Source organism: Hemicordylus capensis, chromosome 4, assembly GCF_027244095.1.
Source record: "Hemicordylus capensis ecotype Gifberg chromosome 4, rHemCap1.1.pri, whole genome shotgun sequence".
In the NCBI taxonomy this organism is placed as follows: Eukaryota; Metazoa; Chordata; class Lepidosauria; order Squamata; family Cordylidae; genus Hemicordylus; species Hemicordylus capensis.
In genome coordinates, this window is record NC_069660.1 from 207,332,033 (window position 1) to 207,359,923 (window position 27,891).

The following is a 27,891-nucleotide window of genomic DNA, read 5'->3' on the forward strand; positions in this document are numbered from 1 at the left end:
AGCACATGACAGAAAATCTGGAATGCACCCAGCTCTCCTAACCAAACTTGGTGCTTATCTTACCCTGCCAGCTTCATGTGAGCAAGTCTAGTATCTTATAATGATTGTTATATTCCTGTTGCATGGGAGAAAATGATTCTCTAAAAGGGGTCCGAGCTAGCTACGTGTTTGAAAAGTCACTTTTCAAAAAACTTTATAAAGCTTGAGATAGCTTTGTTTCTGAAACTAATAGCGAGCACTTTCCTCCTTTTCTTCCTTTTTGCTCTCGGAGAGAGGCCTTCCCTAAACAACACTTTAAGGAAAGAGAGAAAGTCTCCTCAGCCAGCATTATGCATCAGGGACTTCTCTAAAATCACCCCAGATGTGCACAATATTGCACATTGCCCTGGGAAACTTAGCTGAGTCTATACCTGTGATCTTTTACATGTCACTGTACAAAATTCCTTTTTATTCAGGTATTTAACAATACTTTACAATAGGCGTTCTCAAACATTTTGATATTGTGACCCCCTAAATAATATATAGTTAAGTGACCCTCCCTCTCCCTCATGATTAAAGCTACTGATTTGATTAGGTAAAGATAAATAAAGCACATTTACCTTTTCAATTAGAAGGATGCTTGCTCCTGCTCAGTTTTTCAAACTTTTATGTTTGAGACTATCAATCTAATCTTGAGCTCCAAGTTTAATTTTGATTAGTATTTGCCCTTTATAGCAGCAACTGCCGAAAACTCTGATTCAGCTAAGGAGGATATTGTAAAGAGAACTGGAATTTTCATTAACCTTCTCACTTAACACTTTCTATTCAGCTTGAACACTAATCCAAAATTCAGGAAGAGACTTTGTTGGGAACTTAAAGTGTCTCATAGAGCTTCTGTGAGGTGCAGGGAGATGGACAGGGAGACAGGAGCCAACAAGCACCTAGCTCTTCCACTCCTCGCAAAACTGAGGGGAGGTACAACATTGGTATTTCTTTGGCCGACAGGCCAGAAGAATGTTCCTTCTCAGGAAATGAGCTCATAAATGACTCCCAAGAGGGAATTCTTTTCTGACCTGTTGGCAAAATCACTGTTGTGCCTGCCCTTGGCTTTGTGAGTGGAGGAAGAGTCAGATAGTGGTTGGCTCCTGTCCCCTTGTCTGCTTCCCAACAACCCTAGCTGCCCCACACCACAGAGACACTGGGGAAGGCCCCTGCCTCCTGACAGCTTCTTCCTGACCCCTTTTTAAGTTGCTTACAACCAGGGCCATGCCTAGTAGAGCCGGCGGGGGCTGCGGGGATCGGGGGGCCACGCAGCCCCCAGAAGTTCCAGGATGCTCCGCAAGAGTGCGTGGGGCATCCTGGAGAGACCCCGCAAGCCTGGGAGGCTGCTTGTAGCCTCCCGGTCAGGGGTCTACTTGTGTGTCGCCGCACGCCATGGCAACACATGAGCAAAAAGATGAAGTTAACAGAGTGCTCGCTCCGTTATGCTCGACTGAGGGGTATTTCGGGCGGCTAGCTACTGGGAGCTGCGCGGCTCCCGTTGCAGCACATGGTCACCCCAAAGTGGGCTAGGCTCCCTTTACCCGCTTTTGGGCGATCATGAGAATCGCCTCAGTATATGGCAGCTTTCTATGTCGCTAGGTAGGAGCAGACCCAGGACAGGGGAGGGGCAGGGAAGAGAGCGGGTCTCTGGCAGTGTTCCCTCTAACAGGGATTCCCAGATCTTGTTGCCTACCAGGCGCAGAATCCCCAGCTGCAATGGCTTTTGCCTGAGGGTCATGGGAGTTGTAGTCAACCAGATCTGGGATCCCTGTTAGAGGGAACACTTGTCCCTGGGTGAGGCAGCAGGGCAGATATTCCTCTGCGCCACCACCAGTCCCAGGCACGGTTCCTGCTGCAGGGGCTGCGTTCTGGTATAGCGCACGACGCAGCATGCTCTGCTTGGTGGCAGGGCAGAGGCAGCTCCCCCACCCCCCACGGCCAGCCCCGGGCCTGGCTCCCGCTGCGGGGGATGCGCTCCAGCTCAGAGGGCACTGTGGCACACTCTGTTTGACTGCACCCCATGCAGGTGGCCCAGCTAGAGCCACCGCTGCAGGCAGCAGTGGAGGACTCCCAAGGGGATATCAAATAAACGAGGGAGCCACAAGTGCCCCCATCTAAATGGCTGCCTCCAAAAAAATATCTCTGGAACCACAGTAGGTCTTAAACAAGGAATCAGGGTGTTTTGTTTGGTCTGTCTTCTAACAGACCAGGATTAAAATCTCAGGTAAGTTCTTGACTCAGTGAGTGGCACAAAACAAACTGCTTCAAAACAAACTCCAAGCTTCAGTTTCCCCTTAAAAAACAAAAACATATAAACAATAACAACTTTCTCCTAAGGTAGTTTTGAGGATGAATGAGAAGAATATTTTGTCACTACCCTAGGTTTTGGAAATAGCTGGTCTTTAAGGTCAAACTTCAGAAATATGCTATGTTTACATTCACAAAGGTAGAATTGTCAAGGTATGAAATTTCTAACAGGAATGGTATTGCCAGTGGAAACACTCTGGAGCAAAACATTTGAGGAATGGTAGTCCCATTGCATCTGTGAAGTTGTTGGTGGGAGGATGAGTTCAACTACATGAACTTTTGATAAATGCATTTTAAAAAAACACAAAAAAACACTAACATTCCTAGGGAGGCTTGCATAAGCTTTCAGCCTTATCCACACTTCTTTCTGGAAAGTATTGTCAGGGAAAACCTCAGTCACAAGCCCCAAGGAGCAAGCTTCGGCAGCAGTCAGCTTCTTGTTGAAAAGCAGCATCTCTGTTGCCTGAATGAAAGGAAAACCAAACTTTGTTGGATAAAATGCCAGTGGCAGCCAGAACAATATAAAATTTCTCATTCTAACTTATTTCATAGCAGTCTGTTAATACTGACGTTCTATTAAATATTCTGTAAAGCAAAAAAAACAAAAACAAAAACAGGGGTTTTATGGAGCAAAGACAGCTAGAGTAGATTGTGTCAAACAAGTTAAGCACTTATGGTGATGCAGTTTGACTCCTTTCTTGGTGTTTTACAAATATGCCTGAACAAAGACTAGAAAGAATTGCTTTCAAAACAAGAATGGACTTTTTCTTGTAGTTGGTGGAATGACTAAGAACAGTTGCAGGACATTAAACTTACTACACAATGGCTAACATACTGTGCAACATAACATGCATCTTGCAACATAACATTCACACAGCTGCACAAGACCGCTATTGTGCTAAATGCAAGAATTGCACATATGCAGTTGCACCATTGATGGCCACAACTCTTGCACAACTGTGCAGGTATTACATTGCAACACACATCTAACACTGTGCAGTATGTCAGCCAGTGTCTTACATCTGAACAGAAAAAAACATTTCTCTTACCTTGGTTAAGCCCATAATTTTTGGAAATGTGTAAGAGGAACACCCTTCTGGACACAGACCCAGGTTGGAAAAGGGGGTGTGAAATGTAGCCTATGTAAAAAGAAAAATACCTCATTTAAAAGGAAGACTGCAACTTTTAGGTTGTCTCTTTCAAATTAAGTGATACACAGAGGTCGTTCACACAATCATAAACTGTGTTCTACCCAGGTTTGGGAGCTGTGTGTGCTCCTAATTTTCAGTTGTGCGGAAGCAAGCAAGGTAAGAGGAAAGCCTGGGTAAAAGGGATGGTGTGGAAGCAAGGTAGGAGGAAAAGCTACCCAGGATTTCCTCCTACCTTGCTTCCACACAATGACTTCTACTCAAGTTTTCCTCTAACCTTGCTTCCACACAACCGAAAACTGGGAGTACACACAGCTCCCAAACCTTTGATTGTGTGAATGACCTCACAATCTGATATTTGTCCTGGGTAATAATGGCAATTGTTTTAGATATATGCTTGTCTTGTAGACAATAGAAGGCTTCTAAATGCATTTAGGAAATGTGTGGCCCTTGCTACAAAAGCCAAAGAGTTGTGATGAAACGGGCTGGGGTTTCACACCATCCCCAATCTGCTTCTTGGGTCTCTTGATAGCACTGCTGCCCCTTTGCTGGGGCGTGGCCCCTCAAATTTATATCAAAATGTCTCAAAGCATCTTAAAGTAGCATGTGGCTCAGAGCAGGCAAGGGGTAAGGCAGACTTGAGCAATCCCATCACAAAGCTTAAAACAAAATTATTTAAGTAAGTATAAGAGAGGCAAGCTACAGGCATTAGACGTGAAAAGGCAAATATTCAAATGCAAACAAGGTACCTTTTCATCCCACCTTGGCCTTTCCCAGATGGCAGTTTTACCTCACTTCATCATGCTAAGTGTTGGTATGTGTTCATAAGTGAGGGGGATTTACATCGATGTCAGTGTGGAGACAGCACAGTGCTGTTCATACATTGTTTGGCTTTTTTCTTGCAGATTGGGGCTTAGTGTGCTGTATCTCTGGGCTAAAATGTTGCTCTTTTAAATATGATTTTTTTTTGTATGCTCTGGCATATCCAGTTTCTTCATGGCTGCCACCGCCACTCCCACTGCCTTCTGCTTCCCCCTTCCTCTTCCACTTGCTCCTTATCCTGCCTCTGCTGCCTGGCACCCACCCAGCCTCTCATGGGCTTGCCAAAGCAGCTGAGCAGCTCAGAGGGAAGCCCGTGCAGCGTCTCAGGGTGCTGGTGAACTGGGCAGCGGGGAGGCACACAGCTTCTGTCTCCAGTGAGGGAAGAGGCCATCCGTGCAGCCTCTCATCTTGACGACCTGCCGAGAGCAGAGATGGGCAAAGTGCAGTTGCAACTGCCCTCTGCCCGACAGGCTCAGAGAAAGGCTGCTCCCCACCTCACTGCCGTCTTACCAGCGGGTCGGCGAGACAAGAGGTTGCATTGGAAGCAGAAGGCAGTGGGGGTGGCAGCAATGTGAATGGCCCAGATTTCCTCTGATTTATGCTCATGTATGCTGGAATGCACATAAAGGTGATGAGTATGCTCTCATCTTAACCTGCAGTATCCTAAGCTATTTTCTCCTGCAGTAAAGCTTGCCACCATCTGGGAAAGCTCCTGGAGTTAGGCCGGTGGCTAAAAGTTCTTAGTGGTTAGGTTGACATTCAGTAATTAAAAGCTTGCATCATGCAAGCTCTGCATACTCTCTGGAGCTATGCAGCCAAGACTCGGCCCAGAGTCCCTCACAACGAACAAAACGGTAAACTAGCACAGAAGTCATCACCTCAAGAAACAGGAACCCTCAACCCCAAGACAAAAGCCAGCCATAGCTTTCGTAAGAAACTTGTGAATTCTCTGTCTGTCATGGGAAGGAGTGTAGAGCTGCATTAATTAAAAGTCCCCCCTCTTCTCCACATCTCTTGCAGATCTCTAGGATCAACGGGGCTGTATACCCTGGCAATTGAAGACAAGGACTCCAGCCATTAATTTAATCATTGTCCTAGAGAATACAAAAGAACTTGTGAGCCTCTCCTATTCTGATGGTCTGGCCATTTAGCACCATTTGGGTCTTTCCTGACATAGGAAAACACACAAAAGTTACATGATTAACAGCAAGCTGCGTGAGACAAGAACTATACATAGACATAAAAGCAATTGTGATGTCAGGCAAGTTCAAAATGGAGTTTCAGAATAAAGGAAAGTTCTGGCCTTTGGACTGATTAAAAGGCTGGTTCCATGGTAGCTGAATCCATGACACTAACTCTCATCAAAATTAATGGGTCCTTAACTGCTTGTCTGGTCACCATAGATCAGGGCTGCACAACTTTGGCCCTCCAGCTGTTCTTGGACTACATTTCCCATCATCTCCAGCCACAGTGGCCAATAGTCAGGGATTATAGGAGTTGTAGTCAAACATCTGCACGTGAGCCAAAGTTATGCAGCTCTGCCACAAGTGAACTGGAATTAGAGCTAGGTGAGAGAACAAAGCTTACATGATGTGAGCAAGTGGCCCCGCCCCACATTGCAGCACACATCCATCCAATCTTCTAGACTGCCAGAAGACTGGCGTGCACGGAACCGGTTTGGGCAGTTCAGTCTGAATACAGCTTTGGGCTCGGTCGAACCAGGTTCAGTCCAGTCCAGCCATTGAACTGGGCTGAACCAGTTTGCGGGCAAGCTCGGGTATACTTGTTAAGGGGAATCCTTGAGGGGAATCCTTGAGTACAGGGGGCATCCCTAATCCTTATGCTAAAAGGTGCGGAGGTGGGGGTGGAGAGAGAAAACGGTCAGATGACCTCCATACCTTTAGCTGCAGCAGAGGCGGCAGAGAAGCTTCAGAGGCTCCTCCAAGCCGCCTACCGGCCTCCCAAATGACAGCCATTTTCGTGACCTCTGCACATGAGCAGAGACCATTTGTTTCACCACACAAATTATGTGGGGCTACAAATGGCCTCTGCACATGAGTAGAGGCCCAAACCGGGCCGCAGCCAGCCTGGACTGTCATTTGAGAGGCCGGTGGGGGGCTTGAAGGAGTTCCCACTGGTGCAGCCCTCCTGCTGCCTCCTCTAAAGGTATGGAAGCCAAAGCAAGCCGCTTTCTCTCTCCATCCCGCCCCCGCACCTTTAGCATAAGGATTAGGGATGCCCCCTTTAATTGTCAAGGGGAATCCTCAAGAATCCTCAAGGATCCTCTGGACTCTCCAGAGCCTGAGCCACACACCCCATGTGCATGATAGAAATCAATCAATCAATCAAATAAATAAATAAATGATGTCACACACACGGGGCATCACTGGCGGGGAGGAATACAGGCCACCATTCGGCTGGCTCTGCTACTGCTCCTTTCTATTCTACCATGATGACATTATGGGGATGGGGAAGAATCTACTCAGAGCCTGAATAACTTGTGAGAGTGAGACTTACCTAGTAAAGTGTGAGACTTAAGTAGTAAAGTGCATGGTGCTATTTCTAGCTGGGTGAGGTGTTTTCAGATGGGAGTGGAAACTGAGTCCTGGTGTCTGAGCCTTCTACTAATATTTGACAACACAAAGCAGTTCATCCGGGAACAAACTGTAGACTGTCATGTTGTGATCCCTTTGCAGTTTTTTGGCTACAGAAAGCAGTCCATCAAGTGGAATGAAGTGGGGTGCTGAGATTTGTGAATCTGGGACCTCTTTCATTTTTGGGGTGGCTACAAAAGCAGATCATCAAAGGGAATAAACTGAAATGTAGGTGGTCTGGAAATCTGGGACCTCTTTGCACTCTGCAGGGGTGGGGGGTGGCTAAAAACAATACAGTTCACCAAAGGGAATGAAATAGGGTCTGTGAATCTGACCTCTGCTTTTAAGGGGGCTATAAAAGCAGTTCATTCAGGGATGGAGTCTGTAATTCTATAATCTCTCTATGCTTTGGGGGGAGGGGGGAGCAAAAGTAAAAAGTAAAATCAATCAAGGGGAACACTTTTGAAGAAGAGTTTGCTTCAGGTGTAGCCACTCATCCCACCGCTCCCCAAGACTTCAGGTAGCACAGGCCTGTTTCACAGAGTCTCAGGGCTGGAGAGACCAGCAAACAAACCAAGATGACAAGCTGCTCCTGGTGTAGACACTTACTCCTCTCCTCTCCAGGTGTATGTTCTTTTGACTAGTGTATACTAAATACAATGGGTGACATAAACAATTTCTCTAACTTTGGAACAAGGAGTCTTACTCTGGAGTAAGAGTTCTGTTATAGAGTAAGGAAACCTTTAAAGGCTCCTTATTCCAGAGAAAGTAAAACTGTGCAAGTCACCCAGTACTTATTATGAGCGCCTGATAATGGTGTTTACTGGTTACAAGGCTGGTCCTCCTGTTTGCACAATTCTGTTCTGTCTATAAGCAGGCACTAGTACCTTTTGTGGGCTTAATTACAAGATTGGACTCAAGTTAGACACAACTAACTTGTCTAATTGATTTCAGTGCAGTGTTAAGTCGTGACTAACTTTCTTTGTATACAGTGTCTGTGGCTTGTATGCAACACAAAGGAACAATGTGGTCAGCCTTTGACAGACATAACCAATAAGCTATGTAACTGCAGCAGGCATCAAGAACAAGGGTGGCTTTGGACATGCATTAACCCCTGCTAACTGGGCAAAGAGGCACTTTTTACCATGGTGATTTCTCTTTATTTAACAGGGGGAGAGTAACTGGCCCTATCCACCCCCAGCAGAGTACTTCCAGTGACTGTTGCTAGGGTCTATCTTATGTTTCTTTTTAGAATGTGAGCCCTTTGGGGACAGGGTTCCATCTTATTTATTTGTTTGTTATTTCTCGGTGTAAACCGCCCTGAGCCATTTTTGGAAGGGCAGTATAGAAATCAAATATTATTATTATCATCATCATCATCATCATCATACTGAACACTTTGTATGAATCTGTCTATCTACCTAGCAGATTTTTATCCTTATCCTTTCCCCAAGAAGCTGAAGAGAGGCATATATGGTCCACATACACCTCTGTCCTCACTACAGCCCTGTGAGTTAGATTAGGCTGAATATTAATTACTGGTCCAAGAGCACCCAGTAAGCTTTGTGGCTTAGTAGGAATTTAAGTTCAACAGTCTAACAACTACACCACATCTGGTGATCAATGACAGTGCACAGCTAATATCAATACACCTTTTAGACCTGGATTAACCATAATACTGATGTTTATAGATTTGATAACTTACTCCAACAGGAAGCACTCCATTCCCAAATTTAGTGAAATTAAAAAAAAAAACAATTAAAAAGATAACCTTTCTCTATTAGTATAGTTAAACCAATTCTAAATTTCTAATTGAATCAATATAGAAAAACAAGGTATAAAACCATTTTCTGTCCCCAGCTCATCCAAAACCACTTCCCACTGTTGTCCCAGCTACTGGGAGAAAACCAACGCAAAGACAGCACAGGGGAAACTATGTTCCATCTCACAGTCCAAGGGGAAACTTCAGCTAAGGTTCCCCACTCATACCCCAGGCAAACCCCATTTCGACTCCACCTTTAGCTCATGAGAAAAGGCAGTGCAAAGTGAGCAAAGACAGAGGCCAAAGGGATGGATGGAAGGAATCCTAGCCCAGGGTCAACCTAACTACTGAAAATTCGCTGAACTCGTGGCAGGGGATGGGGAAGTAAATACCACCCCCAGCAGCCTCTTTCAAGTAGTATACTTAATGGCCATAGTAGTGCCCAACAAACAGGAAAGTAGAGCTGGCAGGATTCAACCTGCTTTTATAAGTTTTACTGTAATTTTATTGTTAATACTGTAGATACTAATTGCCTCCCCGCCGCCCTTGAGTCTTCACTGGTGACAAATGACAGTGTTTAAATAAATACATTTTATTGTAACTTCTATTTCTAATGAGGACCTAATATTGGAAGAGAGAGGCAGTTGTGCAGAAGACTTACCCTGTCGGTAGCATATACAAGGTCAAAAAGCCCAAGGATAGTTACAGATATCCCAACAGCTGGTCCATTCACCACAGCAATCAATGGTTTAGGAAAATCAATAAATTGTTCAACAAAGGCCCTGGAAACAGAAAAGGACAGAACTGGATTTCATGGCAATGAGATAGTCTTCCTGTTGTCATCATCATCATAATCCATTTTCCTGTGTCACAACTATACTGGAATAGTGCCATACAATGTAATGCAAGACATATCCTCCCTTTATTATTATTATTATTTTACATTTATATCCCGTCTTCCTCCAAGGAGCCCAGAGCGGTGTACTACATACTTGCATTTCTCCTCACAACAACCCTGTGAAGTAGGTTAGGCTGAGAGAGAAGTGACTGGCCCAGAGTCACCCAGCAAGTCTCATGGCTGAATGGGGATTTGAACTCGAGTCTCCTCGGTCCTAGTCCAGCACTCTAACCACTACACCACGCTGGCCAATGAATGGTGCCAAATGATTCCAAAGTATCTAATGCAAATGCTAATCCTTTATCACTTGCATGGATGTTTTTACTTAACACTTATTCTTAAGATGAACTATGAAAAATGCCACCCTCTTCAGCTAAACATACTTGAGTAACATACTGCACAAGAGTACATCAGCCTAGTAATGCTGCATTCTCATTTTACACAAGAGCAAGCTCCTTATTCCCAATGGGCTTGCTGTCGGTGCAACTTGTTTGCACAAATACATTATTAGGCTGACATACTTCTGCGCAGTATGTCAGCCACTGAATGTTTCCCATGACTAAAATATATATGTCCCATCCTCAGCCATTCTGTGTTTCATTTGCTGCCTAAGGCAAAGCTACTTCTTTTCCATTGATTGACTTCTATCATGCTGTGATGCCTCAGAGTGAGTCACACTAATGATGCTACTGCTTCTCTGGAACCTCTCCAAAGGGCGTAGTAAAGAAGGTTTAATTTCTTCAGGGATTTTTCCTATCATTATCTCATAGTACAAAAGGTCCCCTGCCCTTGTAAAATGAACTGTGGCAAGGTAGTCTGTAAGGAGTAAATACATAAACATGCTTAAGAATCACCTCCTAAACATTTGGCAAAATGGCATGGTATCAGTGTTTCAAGATAAAATGGACTGCGAACTCTTATCCCTCTCAACAGTATGATGCATGCTCAAAGTGTGCACACACTGTGCTGGAGCAACCCACTCTACATTAATGGGCCTTTGGCTTCCCTGGGTTACTTCTTTCAGGCATGCTAGTGATGCACATTGTCCTGCTCTCTCTCTCTCAGAGGATGCTTCCTGACATCAGACCAATCAGGAGGACAAATAGAAGGTACCTCACAGAAGAGGCCCTTCCTGATTAGAGAGAGTAGCTCTGCTCTCTGGATTACCAGAGATCATAAAGGGGTTTCCCTCCCCACCCAAATGTCAATATGTATGACAAGAGTTCTGATTCAGAGCATTTTAAAAATACCATTATCAGCATAAAAACAGCATTAAAACAAGCATTAAAAATAAAATAATGTCCAGTGACTAATATCATATCTTTCTTATATCACTTTCCAATATATGAAAATTTAAGAACAATCTCAACATACTTCTATAAAACCTCCTTTGCTAGTTTCACATTTGCAGCATCTATAGAAGTTTTCCTTATAAATCTATTTAATCCCCCCCCCATTAAAAAAACTTAGCTTTTACAGTGTTAGTCACCTGTTGAGGAAGGTCGGTATCCCAAATCAATACACACATATAGACATATGACAGAATAAACATTGATTATTGCTCTTTGTGTTGCTGGAATTAACTGCACCGCTAAATTTTACATAGAAGCAGGGGTTAGACTACATCTGGACAGATTGCCCTTCTGAGTTTAAACAGTCATAAAAATGTAGTATCTTGAGTGAATGAAACGAAGAGACTCTGTAAACAAATTTATCATCATGTGATAAACCTCTTCTTGGATGGTATCAGTTCGGACTGCAGATGGGGAATGGCATAATTTATTTATTTTTTTGGTACCTTACTGGTATGAACTTTTTTTTTTATCTTTTACTTTACAAAAATTAAAATACACATTTTTCCAAATTTGAATATAACAAGCAGGCAAGACTTTACCATAATTTCTTTGACTGATAAAAATATTAAATCCTGCCAAACTGCAAAAAATAATAATATGGTTTTGATTGTCCTGTTCAAAGATGCAACAAATGGGCTAATTTCTTGGCCGTAGCTATAAACCAAAGCTTATTATGCCATTTAGAGCATTGATCATCCATTTGTTTGAAAGCTCCCTTAATCCTCCTGTCTTGTTTTCAAATAAGAATGAACCAGTTCAAGAAACAGTGGCTGACATCCTGACTAAGGCAGCAGCAGCAGCAGTGTGTGCTGGGAAGATATGCCCATGTTGTAAAATGCTTCCAGAACTTCAGAGTATGGAACACGCAGAGTGGGGGTGGGAATACAATTTTGCCGATCCCAGCATCCTCTGAAAATATTTCCTTGATAGTTGCACAGCCCTCAGGGACACATTTTTGGAGGGCACAGGGGCAGGGCATTTCCAGGTGAAGCAGAGATCAGCAAAAATTGTGCCCCCACTCTGTGCACTCCATGCTGTGGAGCTAAAAAAGCTCTCAGCAATATGGGCATTCTTGGCATTTCTTCCTGGCATTTCAGCCATTAAATCTATAGATATAATCAATAGCAAAAAGAGGATCTAAGATGAAAGCAAGTCACAGCCCTAAGGGCATGTCTGCATAGGAGCTTTCCACTCTCCTAGTTTAGTAATTTGTAGTTTAGTTTTATAAATTACAGACATATTATTACTTAATTCAACAAAAATGGTTTAGGATTTTATACAGGGATTATCATAGTAGTTAGATCAGGAATCATAGGTCAGCATGTTTATAAACATTTTTAATGCAGCTTCATCAGGACTTGCTTATTGTTTTATTAGAAATTAGATAGATAGATAGATAGATAGATAGATAGATAGATAGATAGATAGATAGATAGATAGATAGACAGATAGATCTTTATTGTCATTGTCCTGTGCAGAACAACGTGCAGAACAAATTATTGAGGCAGACACTTCCTAATCCTTAGTTTGTAAAGCAAAACAGAAGATCTAAACTCTCTCATCTCCAGGAAACATGACTGCAATATAAATTGTATCTTCCTAGGCTACAGAATTTTTATCCTGCTCAAAATGAGCGCAATATATATCAGTTAAGCTCTTGTGATTAAAGCATTAGATTCCAAAACTGAAAATGTATCTGTAATTGGATTCCCATGCAAATTCACTTGTCAAGTAGTCCTTCTGAACTCACTGGAACTTACTTCTGAGTAAACACAATCAGGGTTCATATCTTAGTCTCTCATTTTTAAAATGGATGTTAACAATGTTTTTCCTCTCTCCCATCCCACTTCTTTCATGCCTATTCTACATGTTGTCACAATGTAAAACAAGTCCTACTTGAATAGCGCTGAATTACTCTCGACTGCCTCCTTTAATCCACCTGCTGCGGTACTGGCAGCGTTGTTCAGGTCATTTCCACTACTGTAGTAATCTCCGTTACCTGCAGACAAGCACGCACCAAGACATCAAAACAGGTCAGATAGGAAAATGGAAAATAATCATGTTGACATGTAAATAATGGTTATACTCAATGGTCATCATTCAAAATAATGAGGTTATACATTGAAACGGTTACACATTGAAACCAGGGGCACAGCTAGGGCAGCGGGGGCCTGTGTTCAGCCCCCCTCCCCAACGACTCCCACCCCCACCCAAAGTGTGCATGCCCTCCACCTAGTTGGGGCATGCACGGTGAGCGCCTGCTTTTTTCCCCTTTCCAAGGCAGCTGCTGCTCCTATCAGCAGGGAGACTCTGCTTCATCTAGTTTCTTTCTAGAAAGAGAAATGGATTGGAGTCTCCCTGCTTCCCTACACTCATGAGCCAGATGGACATGCAGGGGGCACAGGCACTCTCTATTCCCATCCAGCTTGGAGGCCGCTGGTAGGGGTGTGCACGGAACCGTCGAACTGCGGTCCGGCACTGGGGTGGGGGTTGCTTTAAGAGTGGGGGGAGGGTTTACTTACCCCTCCCGCCGCTTTCCTCCTCTGGCACCCGTAGTTCCTTTAGAATTGGGGTGGCAGGATACCTCCCTGTCGCCCCTTCCCCCGTTCCACTGCTCAAGGCTCCCAGGAGGACCCAGAGAAGTCTTCTGCGCGTGCACATCGCGTGCGCTTCATGTCTTTAAAGCTATCCCCGGGGGGGGGGGTGTTTGCAGGATAATACGGTATTATGCTGCAACCCCCCCCCCCCCACTTAGGGGATAACTTTAAAGACGTGAAGCGTGTGCACGCAGAAGACTTCTCTGGGTCCTCCTGGAAGCCTTGAGCAGTGGAACGGGGGAAGGGACGGCAGGGAGGTATCCTGCCGCCCCAATTCTAAAGGAACTACGGGCGCCGGAGGGGGAAAGTGGCGGGAGGGGTAAGTAAACCCTCCCCCCGCTCTTAAAGCAACCCCCCACCCGAATCGCCCGAACCCCGAACCGCCCAGGTCCAGACCAGTATGGAGGCCTTTAGAATGGCCTCCGAACCAGTCCGGGCACATCACTAGCCGCTGGGAAGCAGAGAGGCCCCATTCTCTTCCTCTCTCCAGACAGACAGAGCAGCAGGGGAAAGCTTAGAAGTCGCCACTGAGGCTTCTGCAGCTTTAGAAGTTATTGCTGCTGCAGCAGCCCCCCTCTCCAAAGCTCCAGGAGCCACAGCAGCAGCTCTTAAGCTTTCCCCTGCCACTGGCACTTTAAACATGTCATGGCTGGACAACAGGTGCTTGCTGGCTGTGATCTCTTTACATGGTTAGCATCGGGAGAAAGCTTAGAAGTCACTGCTGCAACTCCTGGAGCTTTAGGGGCCACGGTGGCAATCACAATCACTTCTAAAGTTGCAGAATCTTCTAAGCTTTTCCCAACTGTTGGCCATTTAAAGACATCACGGGAGAGCCCTTAAAACCTATCTGTTTGGCCTGGCCTTCCAGAGTTTTAATGATTGACTAATTATTTTAAATTGTTGCCCTGATTTCCAGGGTTTTTAGCTGTTTAATTGGTTTTATTGTGTTTTAATAGTTTGATTTTAATTGTTAACTTGTTTTAATTGTTTTTATCATGATGTAAACCGCCCTGAGCCATTTTGGGAAGGGCGGTATACAGATCTAATAAACAAACAAACAAACAAAAAATTATTATTATTATTATTATTATTATTATTAATTATTAATTTGATTTCTATACCGCCTTTCCAAAAATGGTTCAGGGCGGTTTACACAGAGAAATAATAAATGAATAAGATGGATTCCTGTCCCCAAAGGGCTTACAATCTAAAAGAAATATGACACCAGTAACAGTCACTGGAGGTACTGTGCTGGGGGTGGATAGGGCCAGTTACTCTCCCCCTGCTAAATAAAGAGAATCACCACATTAAAAGGTGCCTCTTTGCCAAGTCAGCAAGGGTCTGAATAAACAAACAAACAAACAAACAAATCAGCATTTGTCACCTAGCCATAACATGTCTGCTCAAATTTATTTATTTATTAGATTTTTATACTGCCTCACCCAAATGGCTCTAGGCAGCTCACAAATATAAAAACAGATTAAAAAACAAATAACTCATTAAAACAAAATTAAAACCAGTTTAAAATCATTTAAGTACTCACTAAAGGCCAGGCTAAAAAGAGATGTTTTTAGGGCTCTTTTAAAGGGTGCTAAAACTCTTAAGCCTCTAATATCTATAGGGAGCACATTCCAGAGCTCAGGAACAGCTGCAGAGAAGGACTGATCTGAAGTCGCTGCTAGGTGAGTTGGCCACACCCGGAGATGGACCTCTCCTGCTGATCTTAAAGTGTGGTGGGATCATACTGAAGAAGGCGCTCTCCCTGGTAATCTGGTCCTAAGCCATATGGGGCTTTAAATGTAATTACTAGCACTTTGTATCTTGCCTGAAAACATAATCAGCAGCCAGTGCAGCTGTTTTAAAAGTGGCATAATATATTAGTAATTACCATGTAACAGACATAACTATTATAATAAGATTATAGTTCCGCCCCGATTGAAACATTTAGTTTATTAAGGACACAATCTAGCAAAGGAACTTCCAAGTCTCTTTGATTTCAAATGGGTGATATTTAAGAATTTGTCAACCTTTTCCACAAGATAAGGGGGATTTAATGCAGCAATTCTGTGCACATTTACTAGGAGCAAGTAAGTTTAAATGAACACAGTGGAATTCCAAGTAAACATGCATTGGGCTGCACTATAACAGTCCTATACTTGACTGGAACATGCATCAGTTATTTAAAATGGAACCAAATAAAAATATTTGATCAATGAAGAACCCACCATTTTAAATGTTTGGGTTTACTATTTCTACAGTGATTAATAAAAACAGATCTCTTTAGAATTTCCTCTGTACTTGACAATATGGTATCATCTGCAGCACTGGTGGGATTTTATAAAGCTACAGAGAAAATAAATTACTGGATTCATGGCATTGTTTATAATTAGGATAACATATATTTAACACTTCTCAAACTGGGAGAATGATGTATTTTGTAATGTTGTACGTTGGCTGACATGATGCATAATCCTAATGGTGGGAATTGCAGCACCACTGCTGCAGACCCATAAGCAGTGACACCGCTAAAGAGAACCAGTGGTTGTGCTTGCAGCATTACTGCAGGTTCTCTCATTTGCAACTACGGAAATGAATACGGCAATGCTGTTAGCGCAACCACTGGTTCTCTGCAGCAGTGCTGCAAGTTCCAGGTCTGCAGCAGTGCTGCAAGTTCCACCATCACCATTAGAGTTGTGCATCACGTCACTCACTTTTATTGATATTTGTTATATTGGAACTATAAAGATGTATGTGAAGGTGATGTTCTTTTCAGATGTAGTATTTCTTAACACTGCTTATTGTTTTGTTATTGGTAGTTCTAATTTTTTCACTACATATGAAATGTATACATAAAAAATACCCTGCACTTAAAGTGTGACATCTTTGTTATTCTGATTTCTGTGGGCCAGATTAGATGGTCGGTGACAGACCAGGGTACTTTCCAGATTACCTGCTCAACAGTGGCAAAATGCTTTGGTTTGGGAAGATTGCATTCAAAATGTAAATAAAGGTTGTTGCGCAAAGCTACCAGCAGGTGGAGCAGTCTTGTGAAAACTCCACAACTGGAAAATATAGCTGTTTATTTTTGCACTGCACATGCAACATTATAGCACTAAATCGCAGCAATTAAATCTGAAACAAGGCATCCAAAATGTGAACGGCACCCTGCTGACAGTGTAGGGACTGCGGTGTCACAACACAGGAAGGAGAGAAGTACACTTAGCAGATATGTCATGACCCCATTGTAGGATCTAATCTGGAAAACACCCAGGGTGGTTTCCAGATTACATGCTGAAACAGTTTCGTAATGTGTCCGCTAAGTGTGCTTCCGTACTGCCTGCATTCCGACATCACTGTCAGTATGGTGCTGCTTATATTTCTGATGCCCTATTTCATGTTTTATTGCTGCGCTGCAGCAATAAAATGCAGCAACCATGCAGCAGCAAATGCAGCAACAACACAACAATTTTGCATCTGCGCTGCAGGGAAGTAGCAGTATTTTTCTGTTGTAGGAGGGTTACAATTATGTTTCCATGGTGTAAGTGGCATGGACGATTCATTCAGGGGGGTGGGGGGGTCTGTCCATATTGCCACTTCATGCTTTGATTTTATTTTTAAATTTAAATTTTAACTTTTATCTCTTATTTTTTCTTATTTTTCATTGTGCAAAAGGGGAGCAGCAGGTGAGTGGGTGGCCACCCCTTCTTGCTGCCCTCTGGAGTGCTCCCTCCTCCTGCCTCCCCGGGGCTCAGGGAGAGGGTCAGGCTGTAGTTCTTCTGAATTTGCTACAAAGGCGGCGGCAGCGGCAGCTCTTTGCAAGAGGGCTCCAAGAGGCTCTTCCTGGGCTTGCTTTGCTAACTGCTTTTTGGGGGCAAAGTAAGGGGGACAGCTGCCTTGACTACCCCACCACCCTCTTGTTCCAAATCCACCCAATCCCCAACAACCCTGATGTTTATCAAGGGGCCCTCACTGCCATTGTTTTGTTTTGTTTGCTTGTTTTTCTGGAGCGCTTGCGCAAGGGTGCAATGCTGCAATTACATTTTTGTTTAGAAATGGTGCTTTCCTCTCCTGACAGCTTTGCACAACGTAGCCCAGAATTTTTTTTTTAAAGGTTGTCATGTCACCTTCCCCCCACCAGCCCCATTGGCCCCAAATGAAGCAGGAGCAGTGTTATCTAATTTTTTTCATCTGAGTGCAGAATGAATTTTGTTCTGGGTGGCAATATCAAGGCAGTGTGCGCACATGTATATTCAGAATGGAGTCTTCCTGATTAAACCTGAGTGGGATCTAAAATTAACTGAGCGGACATAAAAAAACCATGTGAGTGCACACACACACGCATGCCTCTGAACACTAAGCAGGAGGAGGGGTCAGATAATGCGGTTCAAGCAGAATATGGACACCCCCCACTTGGAAACCACATTGCAATGGATAGCAATATGAATGGCCACCAGCCTACCACAAAGCAATGAACAACCCTTTACTTGCGGTTTGAAACTGTTGCACCATTCCATCGCACCTTGCAACACTTACTACTGGCGCAAAGCTTATAATCTGAAAAATGCCCTGGTCTGAAGGCCAAAGCAGGTGTGATTTTAGGACCACAGCATTCAAGGGTTTCCCCCCCTAGGTAGACTGATTCTTATTACGTTAAAGCTACATTTAAATGATCTTCCTCCTCCTCCTCCTCCAGGTATACTACCCTTGATTATGTTATATGCACGGTGGGGGGCCAGGTTTCAACCTTTTCTGCTTGCATTGCAGATCTGACAAACCCTGCACAGGTTCTGTACAGTCCCCTGAATCTGCCTCCTAAAGATATTATTCCCCAGCCCTGGTTCTCGGATACATGTTTGCTGTACATCTGGATGCCCTGCAGAAGGAGGCCTGAAATCACCTGACCAGTATTACCTCTAACAGAGATTTCCAAATGTTATTCACTACAACTCCCAGCATCCCCAACTGCAATGGCCTTTGACTGGGGATTACGGGAGATGTAGTCAACAACATCTGGGAATCCCTGTTAGAGAGAACACTGTACCTGACCCCCCAAAACTACTATTTGCTCTGGGAGAAATGCTGCCAATAGCAGCATCCCTTCCAAGGCACAAACAGAAGTTATGGGGAAGATTTTTGTCAGGACCACAGTATGTGGGACCACCTTTCCCAAACTAGATCACCCTTTTGCCATCGCTATTTTGGTTTTGGTTTTTAAGCACACATATGGAAGAGGAAGGAAAAGTTTGAATGTCTTGTTTAGCTCTTATGAAGCCTGGTTTCCAGCAAACATCTAAAAATGTCATGTGATTGCGGGGGGGGAGCTGATTTGGAAGAAGCTGTAGGTGGCGGGTGTGTGTGTGTTTAATCATTGCCCACCTGATGTTTCTCCCCTGCATCCCCTCCTAAAGATATTATTCCCCCGGCCTGGTTCTTGGATACATATTTGATGTAAACATCTGGATGGCCTGCAGAAGGAGGCCTGAAATCCTTCCTGCTCTGGAGCTTACACTACCCTCACTTCCTTACTTCAGGGACACATGCCATCTCAAGACTTATACTGCCTCCTCAGGGCCTCTGCAGGAAGAGTGGCTAGGGCAAATATCCCATCCAATGAAAGGCAACAAACTGTTCAAATTTATTCAGTGTTATCAAGCCCAAAGTAACCAGAGGATTCCCAGGAGATTAGTCAGAAATAAATAAATGGAGCCTTCAATAAAGATAAACAAACAAAAGGATTTTGCTGTTGTATTTTTAGAAGGTCTAGTTATATGGAGGAAAGATGCATTCATATTTTATTTTCCTTATATACACAGAATTGTGTCTTAACCATTTACAAACTAACCAGTGCCAGCATATTTATATTTAAGGGGCAGTAAATTGAAGACAAAAGATATAGTATTCGTGTACCTCACTCCTCTTGATTTTTCCAAAAGTAACAGTGTGCTATGCTTTTTAAAATATATCCTAAACAAAAATAAACCTGACAGAGAATACAAAGAAAGGTAGTACCTGTCAGAACTGTTATAACAGAGTCATCCTTTGCTGCTTCCTCAAGTGCTTGAGTAATTTCACTGTACATCTGCACAGACAAATGAAAAACAAAACAAAACACATTTTAATGCTGTAGAAGGTTAGAGAAAGAATAATTGTGGCTAGCTAGATGGTCCAAAATGCCATATTTCAACTTTCTATTATTCCACAGATCCTGGGAGTGATAAAGATCCTGAAAAGTACAATGGCTTCCTTTTCTCATCTACAAGACTAATCAGAAGAGGCATTTCTGATTGATAAAAACTGGGAACCTCTATGGATCAAGGACATAATCAACTTGTGGAATTCTCTGCCACAAGATGTGGTGACAGCCAACAACCTGCATGGCTTTAAGAGAGGTTTGGATAACTTCATGGAGAAGAGGTCTATCAACAACTACTAGTCGGACGGCTATAGGCCACCTCCAGCCTCAAAGACAGGATGCCTCTGAGTACCAGTTTCAGGGGAGTAACAGCAGGAGAGAGGGCATTCCCTCAACTCCTGCCTCTAGGCTTCCAGTGGCATCTGGTGGGCCACTGTGTGAAACAGGATGCTGGACTAGATGGGCCTTGGGCCTGATCCAGCAGGGCTGTTCTTATGACACTCTCTTTGCACTGTTCTTATGACACTTATGACACTCTTATGACACTCTCTTCGACACTCTTCAATTGCACTCTCTTTGTGGTTCAGTCCTGCAAAGATATGCAGACTTCACTTTTTTTCTTATGAGAGTATAGCTGTGACAGTGGGGATACTTGGAAATGATGAGAATAAGCACAGAAGCAAACCAAACAGCTATTTGACTAGTTCACCAAATGCTCATAGGAACATAGGAAGCTGCCATATACTGAGTCAGACCATTGGTCTATCTAGCTCAGTATTGTCTTCACAGACTGGCAGCGGCTTCTCCAAGGTTGCAGGCAGGAATCTCTCTCAGCCCTATCTTGGAGAAGCCAGGGAGGGAACTTGAAACCTTCTGCTCTTCTCAGAGCGGCTTCTTCCCTTGAGGGGAATATCTTGCAGTGCTCACACATCAAGTCTCCCATTCGGATCCAACCAGGGCAGACCCTGCTTAGCTATGGGGACATGCTTGCTACCACAAGACCAGCTCTCCTCTCCAATCACATTGTGCATTTTCTTACCCCCATCAGCCAGTTACTGAGAGCAGCCTCCTAGTTTCTTAATTATAATATTATAATAATTTAAAAAATGATGATCATCATCATCATGCATAATTCTAGTCTGGGGGGAAAATCACTCTGCTCATTAGTCACATGGTGATGTCCATCAAATAAACAGGTTGCTTACCTGTAACAGGTGATTGGTAGTGATCCAGTAACATTCATAAAAGTGGGTTCTGTGCCTGTGTAGAACACTTTGGGTAGAAATCGTTAGCTCCTCGTGGAACTGATCAACCACCCACTGCATGTGCTTCGTGCCTGCTCATATTGGCAGTATGGCGCCTCACAGCTCAGTTTCTTGTTGGCCATTCCAATGCAGCCAATCACTGTAGATAGATTAAACATTTGCAGTAGCTGTTGCGGGGATGGATGGGAGGGTTTTGTGAATGTTACCGTATCACTACCAGATCACCTATTACAGGTAAGCAACCTCTTTATCTGGGTCGTGATCTGGTAACATCCATAAAAGTGGGTGACTCACGAGCTTACCACTCCCGGAGGTGGAAGCAGCCAATTACTGCAAAACCCACATGAGTACACCCCTCCCAAAACTTGCCACTGCTTCTGAGCAGAGGTCCACCACATAGTGCTTCACAAACATCTCTTATGACACCTGCATTGCAGCCATACACATGTCCTTGAAATTTATTCCTGTAAATGCACTGCTGAGAACACATACACCCTCTTAGAGTGGGCCTTTATAGCTTTAGGAGGATCTACCTTCTACATCTTGTAAGCAAGGTAGATAGTCTCTACCAGCCAATCAGAGAGTCTTTGTCTTGAAACAGGATGTCCCCTCTACCTTTGTTTATAAGTGACTAATAGTCATCTTGTCTTTCTTATCGCAAACATTCACTGCAAACAGAACAGAAGAGCACATCGCACATCCAGGCTGTGCACTGCCCATTCCAAAGGTGTTTCTGGATTTTGGAAAAAGGTGGGTAACACAATATCTTGGTTCATGTGAAAGTCTGAGACAACCTTAGTCCTGTGCTCTGGGTCTAACTGAATCACAACCTTGTCACTGTGGATTTTAGTGTATGGTTCATCTATGCATAAAGCGGTGAGCTCACTCACCCTCTTTGCTGTTGTAAAGGCAATCAGAAATACTGTCTTTCATGTTACAATTTTAAGCTTTGCAGTTGTCAAGGCCAACATGACCAAGGAAGGTCTCCACCTATCCATTGGTTTGCGTACTGGTGGGTACATATTTGTTACCCCTTTTAGAAACCTTTTACGGCCAGGTGACTGAACACAGTCCTTCCACCACACACACACACACACACACACACACACACACACACACACACGGAAGGAGGAAATGGCAGCCAAATGAACCCTCAGTGAGATACTTGCTAAACCTCCCGACTTCAGTGTTTTAAGATAATGCAAAATGTCCCTTATGGACATAAGATGTCCCTTCTGTCCCTGGCTCTAAAGGCCTTTGCCTTTGCGTGCAATTTGAAACATTTCCATTTTACATTATAGTTTTTCCTTGTGGACGCCTTTTTGCCATTCAGCGGAATGTTGTCTAATACAGTCATTCACCGCCAACTATGGTTTTACCAACTGCAGTTTTGACTGAGTATATGCGAATAGGAAATTGTGACAGGTCTTGCCAAACACAACCCGAGTATCCATGGTAGGTGAGGGTTTTTTTAGTGATGGGGTTCAGCGATTTTGGAGGGTTCAGAGGTTTGATCGGCTCATTCCTCTTGGTGACCCTTGCTGACCTTGCTGTCCCTTGCCAATTTAAAATGCCTTTGAGTGATTTGTGTGGGTCGTGGGGGGGTGATTTTGCAGAGGTTCTATCTGCTCATTCTTCTTGGTGACCCTTGGCGATATTACAGGATTTTAAAAGCTTTTTTTTTTTAACCACCTCCCCCCCTTTATTTTTTGGTCTTATTGTGGTTGTGGTTCCCCTAACCCCCTGTTTCCCATTTACTTTAATGCCTCGCCAACCACAAATTTGCCAACAGCAAGATTTTGCAAGAACGGAACCCTAGCGGTTAGCGAGGAATGACTGTAGTTTATCCTCCATGTCGTAAACCTTAATGTTTGAAGGTTTGGATGAAACAGGCAGCCCTGCTCTTGAGCTAGAAGATCTACTGTTTGTTTTAGCTGCACATGTTCTCCCACTGACAGTTTGAGTACTTGTTGAAATCATGGCTGCCTTGGTTACCATGGAGTTATCAGTATGCAATGAGTCCCGTCCTGTAAAATCTTTGCCACCACCCGACTGAGCAGTGAATATGGGAGGAATAAATAGAATAAACTGCGTGTCCACAGGTACTAGAATGCATCACCCTTTAATTGCTCTCCCAGCCCTGCTATTGAGCAATACTGACTGCATTTCACATTCTCTTCCGTTGCAAATAGGTCTACTGTGGGCTTTCCCCAACTTTAATAGTCCCTTTAGACAAGCTGCATCTAACTCCCATTTGTGTTGTTGAAGGAGCACTTGGGACCTGATCAAGGCATCTGCTAGGGTATTATTTACCCCTCTTATGTGTATCACAACCAGATGAATCTTCCATAGAATGCACCGGTTCCATATCTGTTGGCTTTAATTGCAGAGAGAGCGGGACACCATCCCCACCTTGTTTGTTCACATACATTATTGCAGTTGTATTGTCCATTTGCAGTTGAACTTTCCGGGCAGGTGTCCCTGAAAGGACGTTATTGCTTGGAAAGCTGCAAGCAGCTCCAGGAAGTTTATGTGCAGAGTCTTTTGAGTTGGGGTCCAGAGCCCTTGTGCCTCCAGGACAAACATATGAGTCCCCCAGTCTGTGAGAGAGGAATCTGTCGTTACCGAAACTTCCGGCACTGGAATTCTGAGTGCAGGACTATCTGGACTGAGTCTGGACTATCCCGAGAACCCACTGGTCTGATGTTATCTGGTGCCATGCTTATGCATGACTAGCCAGTCTGATCTTGTGACCAGCACTGATGTTTGTTGTTGATGGTAGAGATGTCACTGATGACGGGGACATCATTGCTGTTGGGGAAGAGGGTGTTGTCTCCTCCAAAGACACTCGTACATGTGGGCTTACAAAGCAATCATAAATGTTGTTTTTGTTGCCATGGATCCTTATTGTGTGCTCCCTGGTTGCTTTTTACCTTCTGGTTGTATGGCTTTTTATTATATCTCTGAAAGGGTCTGCAGAATTCCTTCCAGTCACTCTGGAGGTATGTGTTTTGCTTAAGGCCATAAGGTTGATACCTAGAAGCAGTAAAGGAAGCTGCTGTGGACGTAAAGGTCTTTTTTCCACTTTTCCATAGTGGAATCGGTGTTATCACAAAACAGACACTTACCATCAAATGGCAGGGCCTAAATTTTTTTCTTTCATATCCGGCTGCAAATTGGTTGAACACAGTCAAGCATATCTACGTAGCAAAATTGCTGATGCTAACGAGCGGAACTCTGTTTCCACTAAATGCTTATCGTTACTTAACTGTTATCTTGTCGCTGACATTGTTTTTGAAAACACTTCAGTAAATTCCTCTTGGAACTCCTCTGGTGTCACATTATCTTTCTCCTGATAGAGAGTGTCCCACAAAGAATGTGTGTACTTAGAGAAACACGCCATATAGTTTTTGATCTTAATTGCCAGGCATGCAGTAACATATGTCTTATGTCCCAGAACATCCAGTTTTCTCCCTTCCTTGTCAGCTGGTGTGGTATGACGCCGCGACCCCTTTGACCAGGATGCACAGTCACTAACTAAGTAATTTGGGGTAGGATGTTTAAGGAGCCATTCTCTTATTCCTGTATTCTGTACAGGGTCTCAAGTCTTTTAGAAGTTGCAGTGGATGTGTGCAGGACCTGCCAAGCCATCTTAGCTGTCTTTGTTATCACAGGAAGCATTGGTAAGTACACTGGGTAAGCCACATTTGACTTCTTCATAAAATTGTAGACAGGATCGTCCAGCTCACTAACTTTTTGGTTCTAGTCTAGACCAAGCACATCTGCCATTTCAGCAATTTGGAGATGATAAGATTTCATTTCGTCTGTTGGGGATATAGAAACCTCTGTCAGAACATCATCCTTTGAGTCTGAGTTATGACCCGTTGATTCCATATCTGAGGAGCCAGATTCAAAGTCATCCTCTGAGGATGCCAGATCTGCAGAACGTGAACTAGGCTTCCCTGAAGATGAGTGGGAGCCAGAACCAACACCCCTACTGGCTTGTGGGCCCGCAGCAGTCTTGAATGTTGATTGAGACAATGTCCGCGTACAAGCTAATCTGTACACGTTCTGTACATGTTTCTGTTGACATTGAAATCTTTCGTGGTGGTTACTGAGCCAATAACTGAACAGCTGTCTGCACGCTTGTGTCTGATTCAGATGGGACACTCTTATAGCCTGTTGCTCAGCAGGTCCTGGAAGAGAGGTTTGCACAGCAGCATCCTGATCCACCACCCTCAGAGGTGAAATTTGAGTCACAGTCTGTACTGTATCCTGAATCACAATACTTGGACATGTCATTTGAGTCACAGCTTGAACCCGAGTCTCAGTAAGAACCCTCAGGGGGTTTCATTTGTATTGCTGCCTGTACTAGCTCTATTAACATCTTATGTGCTTTCCACTTTGTAAACTTTGCATAATCATTGGGACGAACTGGGGTGGAATTTGTAGACATGTCACCCCATCCTCCACAGGTAACAGGGTTGACATTGACACCCTAGACTGGAACGGGGTCATAGAAGGAGTTTTTGGTACCTTCCCTAAATCTTCCTCCTCAGCGTCGAAACCTTGCCTCAAGAAACCTCGGAACATCAACACCGAAGGAATGCTCTCCCCCAATTCCAACAGCGATATTCTGGGTTGTTCTGTCATCGAAAACAGCCTCAGTGTCGTCATCGGCGTCGAACACTATGGATGATGAGTGCTCCCGCCTCAACGTCGACATAGACACTGAGGTACTCGGCATCAATGGAGATTGCCATGTTGTAGGTGCCAGTGACAGAGACACCACTCGATGTCGAGGCGGAGAGTCAGACAAAATAGGAGTCCTTCCCCACTCGGGCATTGACAGGTATTGTAATAGCGAAGAGTTTGCCAGACATTGTAAGCCAGATGGAGATGGGGTCGTAGTGCTGGGTGGCAACAGATGACCCTCTTTCCAATTACTCTTCTCCCTATGTTTTTTAGGGGGTGGGGAGCCTGACATCCTCTTGCCTCTGCTTCCTTTCCTCCTGGTGGCGAGACAAGTGACTCTCAGGAACTCGTGCCTCTCTAAATGGCAAGCCCTTCGACGTTGATGGCCCAGGCATTGGGGATTTAGACTGCATTTGTACTGCAGTCCACGATACCAACTTGGATACCATGGCCACTGATTCCAGAGACTTTGAAACTCTCCCTGGAGTCAGAGTTTCCTCCAGGAAAACCACTCTCAAATGCGCAGCTCTATTTTTCAAAGTTTGTCTAGAGAAGAAGCTGCAAACAGAGCAGACAGCAGCGTTATGCCCCTCTCCAAGACACAAGAGACAATGGTCATGGCCATCCGTTGAAGGGTTTCCCCTGCACATGTGCACCTCTTAAAGGTGCTTTTTTCCTCTAGGCTTGGGACTCATAAAGGACATCCCAAGTATCATCAAGTCAGTCTGTGGACATACACTTTCCAAACACTTTGCTGAGGTACCGTCGTCCAATAAAACAAAGAATAATCCAACCAGTATGAGTCAAACACAAATAAGCACTACTTTACTTTCCAAAGGCACTCTGTAAACAATGTCCAGTCCAATCTGAGTCAAGTCCAAATACCCAATAATAAAACACTTTCTGAAAAGCCTAGATCACCGAAGGACCGAGCGCATTGGCAGTCGGAAAGAAACTGAGCTCTGAGGCGCCAAGTCGCAGATATGAGCAGGCGTGAAGCATGCACAGTTGGCGTCTGAAAGGCGTGACGTGGAGTTAACAATTTCTACACAAAGTATCCACTTTTATGGATGTTACTGGATCACAACCCAGATCTACTAGATCTCAAAGGCTTTGGCTTTTCACAGTGGATGGAGATAGAGCACAAGAAGGTTCTCTATTCCATTGTGTTAGACCCAATACTAGATACATGCTAAATGTCCACAAAAAACCCTCAGATCAGTTACATGTTGAAGAACTCTAAATAAAGACATTAACATTAGCTGCTTTACCTGCGTATTGATTGCATTCTTCACCTTAGGGCGGTTTAACATTATCTTGGTGATGTTGTCTTTTGTAGTAACTTCTATTGTTGCATAGCCAGGCTTGCTGTCAGGAGAGGTCTCTTTAACCTGCCCAGAAGATTCTGCAGATATCAAGCTTGACACAAGCTCAATATATTTCTGTCTAGCACCGTCCTGCAATGAGAAGCTCCCTCCAATAAATATAAACTAAAAAACAGATTATATAGCTTGTCTGTGCTGCTGGCAGACAGATATAAAATGGTGAATTCAGCATAATCAGAGTCAAAGACAAGGATTTGAAGGTCAGAGCAAAGTTTAAAAGAATCTCTATGTTTTAGCAAAAACTTTTCAAATGCAAATGCAAAACAAAGAGCTATTTGAATGCTTCACAAACAACTATGGCTGAGGAAGAAATATGTTTCTGGAATTCTGTGTATGATGAATGCTGCTGTTCTCATGGCTTTTCAGAATTAAGGTAAGAATGCTCTAAAATTTTCTGAAGACAAGCATCTCTTCTGACAATTTCTTGTAGAAAAACAAGGTTTGATGATAGAGCACAAGTAAAATGCCTCAGTAAGGTTGGCAACCAACGTCTATAAACTGAGAGCATGAACCAGCCCAAGCTAAGCATTTTAAGTCCTATTGGCAAGGGTCAAGAAATGCTGGCTCAGTTCACCAGTCAGATAAAACATTTTACATGTCAGATGGTTCCTCAAGCTGTGTTGGTACATTACTCATCATGATTTTTTTCACTTGTCAGGCATCATTTTTCACTTATCATGGATGAGTAGATGAGCAGATTTCCTGAGCCCTGCCTAATGATTTCAATGAGAGTAAAGCATGTACTTGTTGGCTGTGAAGCTCCTACATAGAATGCACAGGTAATCAGTAACAACTGGAGAAAGTACATCTCCTTTTCCTTTCTTCCTGAACTGTGCAATTATTTATCATATTTGCATCTGACGCTGTGCCAACTGCAGCATATCTATACTATAGACTTAAATTGGTTTA

The 27,891-nt window shown here is 43.8% G+C and overlaps 1 protein-coding gene and 1 long non-coding RNA gene across 9 annotated transcripts in view; one reads left to right on the forward strand and one right to left on the reverse strand.

Annotated features, from left to right (window-relative positions):
- ECI2 (enoyl-CoA delta isomerase 2) overlaps positions 1–27,891 on the reverse strand; it is a 78,761-nt gene that overhangs the window by 4,418 nt on the left and 46,452 nt on the right. For all 8 annotated transcript variants that reach the window (XM_053247123.1, XM_053247122.1, XM_053247128.1 and 5 more), the window contains exons 4-9: positions 26,869–27,054; positions 19,514–19,583; positions 12,804–12,906; positions 9,316–9,436; positions 3,378–3,467; positions 2,648–2,791 (exon numbers count right to left, since the gene is read on the reverse strand). In XM_053247123.1, coding sequence (XP_053103098.1) covers positions 2,648–2,791; positions 3,378–3,467; positions 9,316–9,436; positions 12,804–12,906; positions 19,514–19,583; positions 26,869–27,054 — 714 coding nt within the window. The remainder of the gene's footprint in view (positions 1–2,647; positions 2,792–3,377; positions 3,468–9,315; positions 9,437–12,803; positions 12,907–19,513; positions 19,584–26,868; positions 27,055–27,891) is intronic.
- LOC128323644 (uncharacterized) lies at positions 21,254–27,695 on the forward strand. Its single transcript, XR_008306404.1, has 3 exons — positions 21,254–21,652; positions 24,500–24,585; positions 27,641–27,695. It is a non-coding gene; the product is annotated as an uncharacterized LOC128323644 (long non-coding RNA).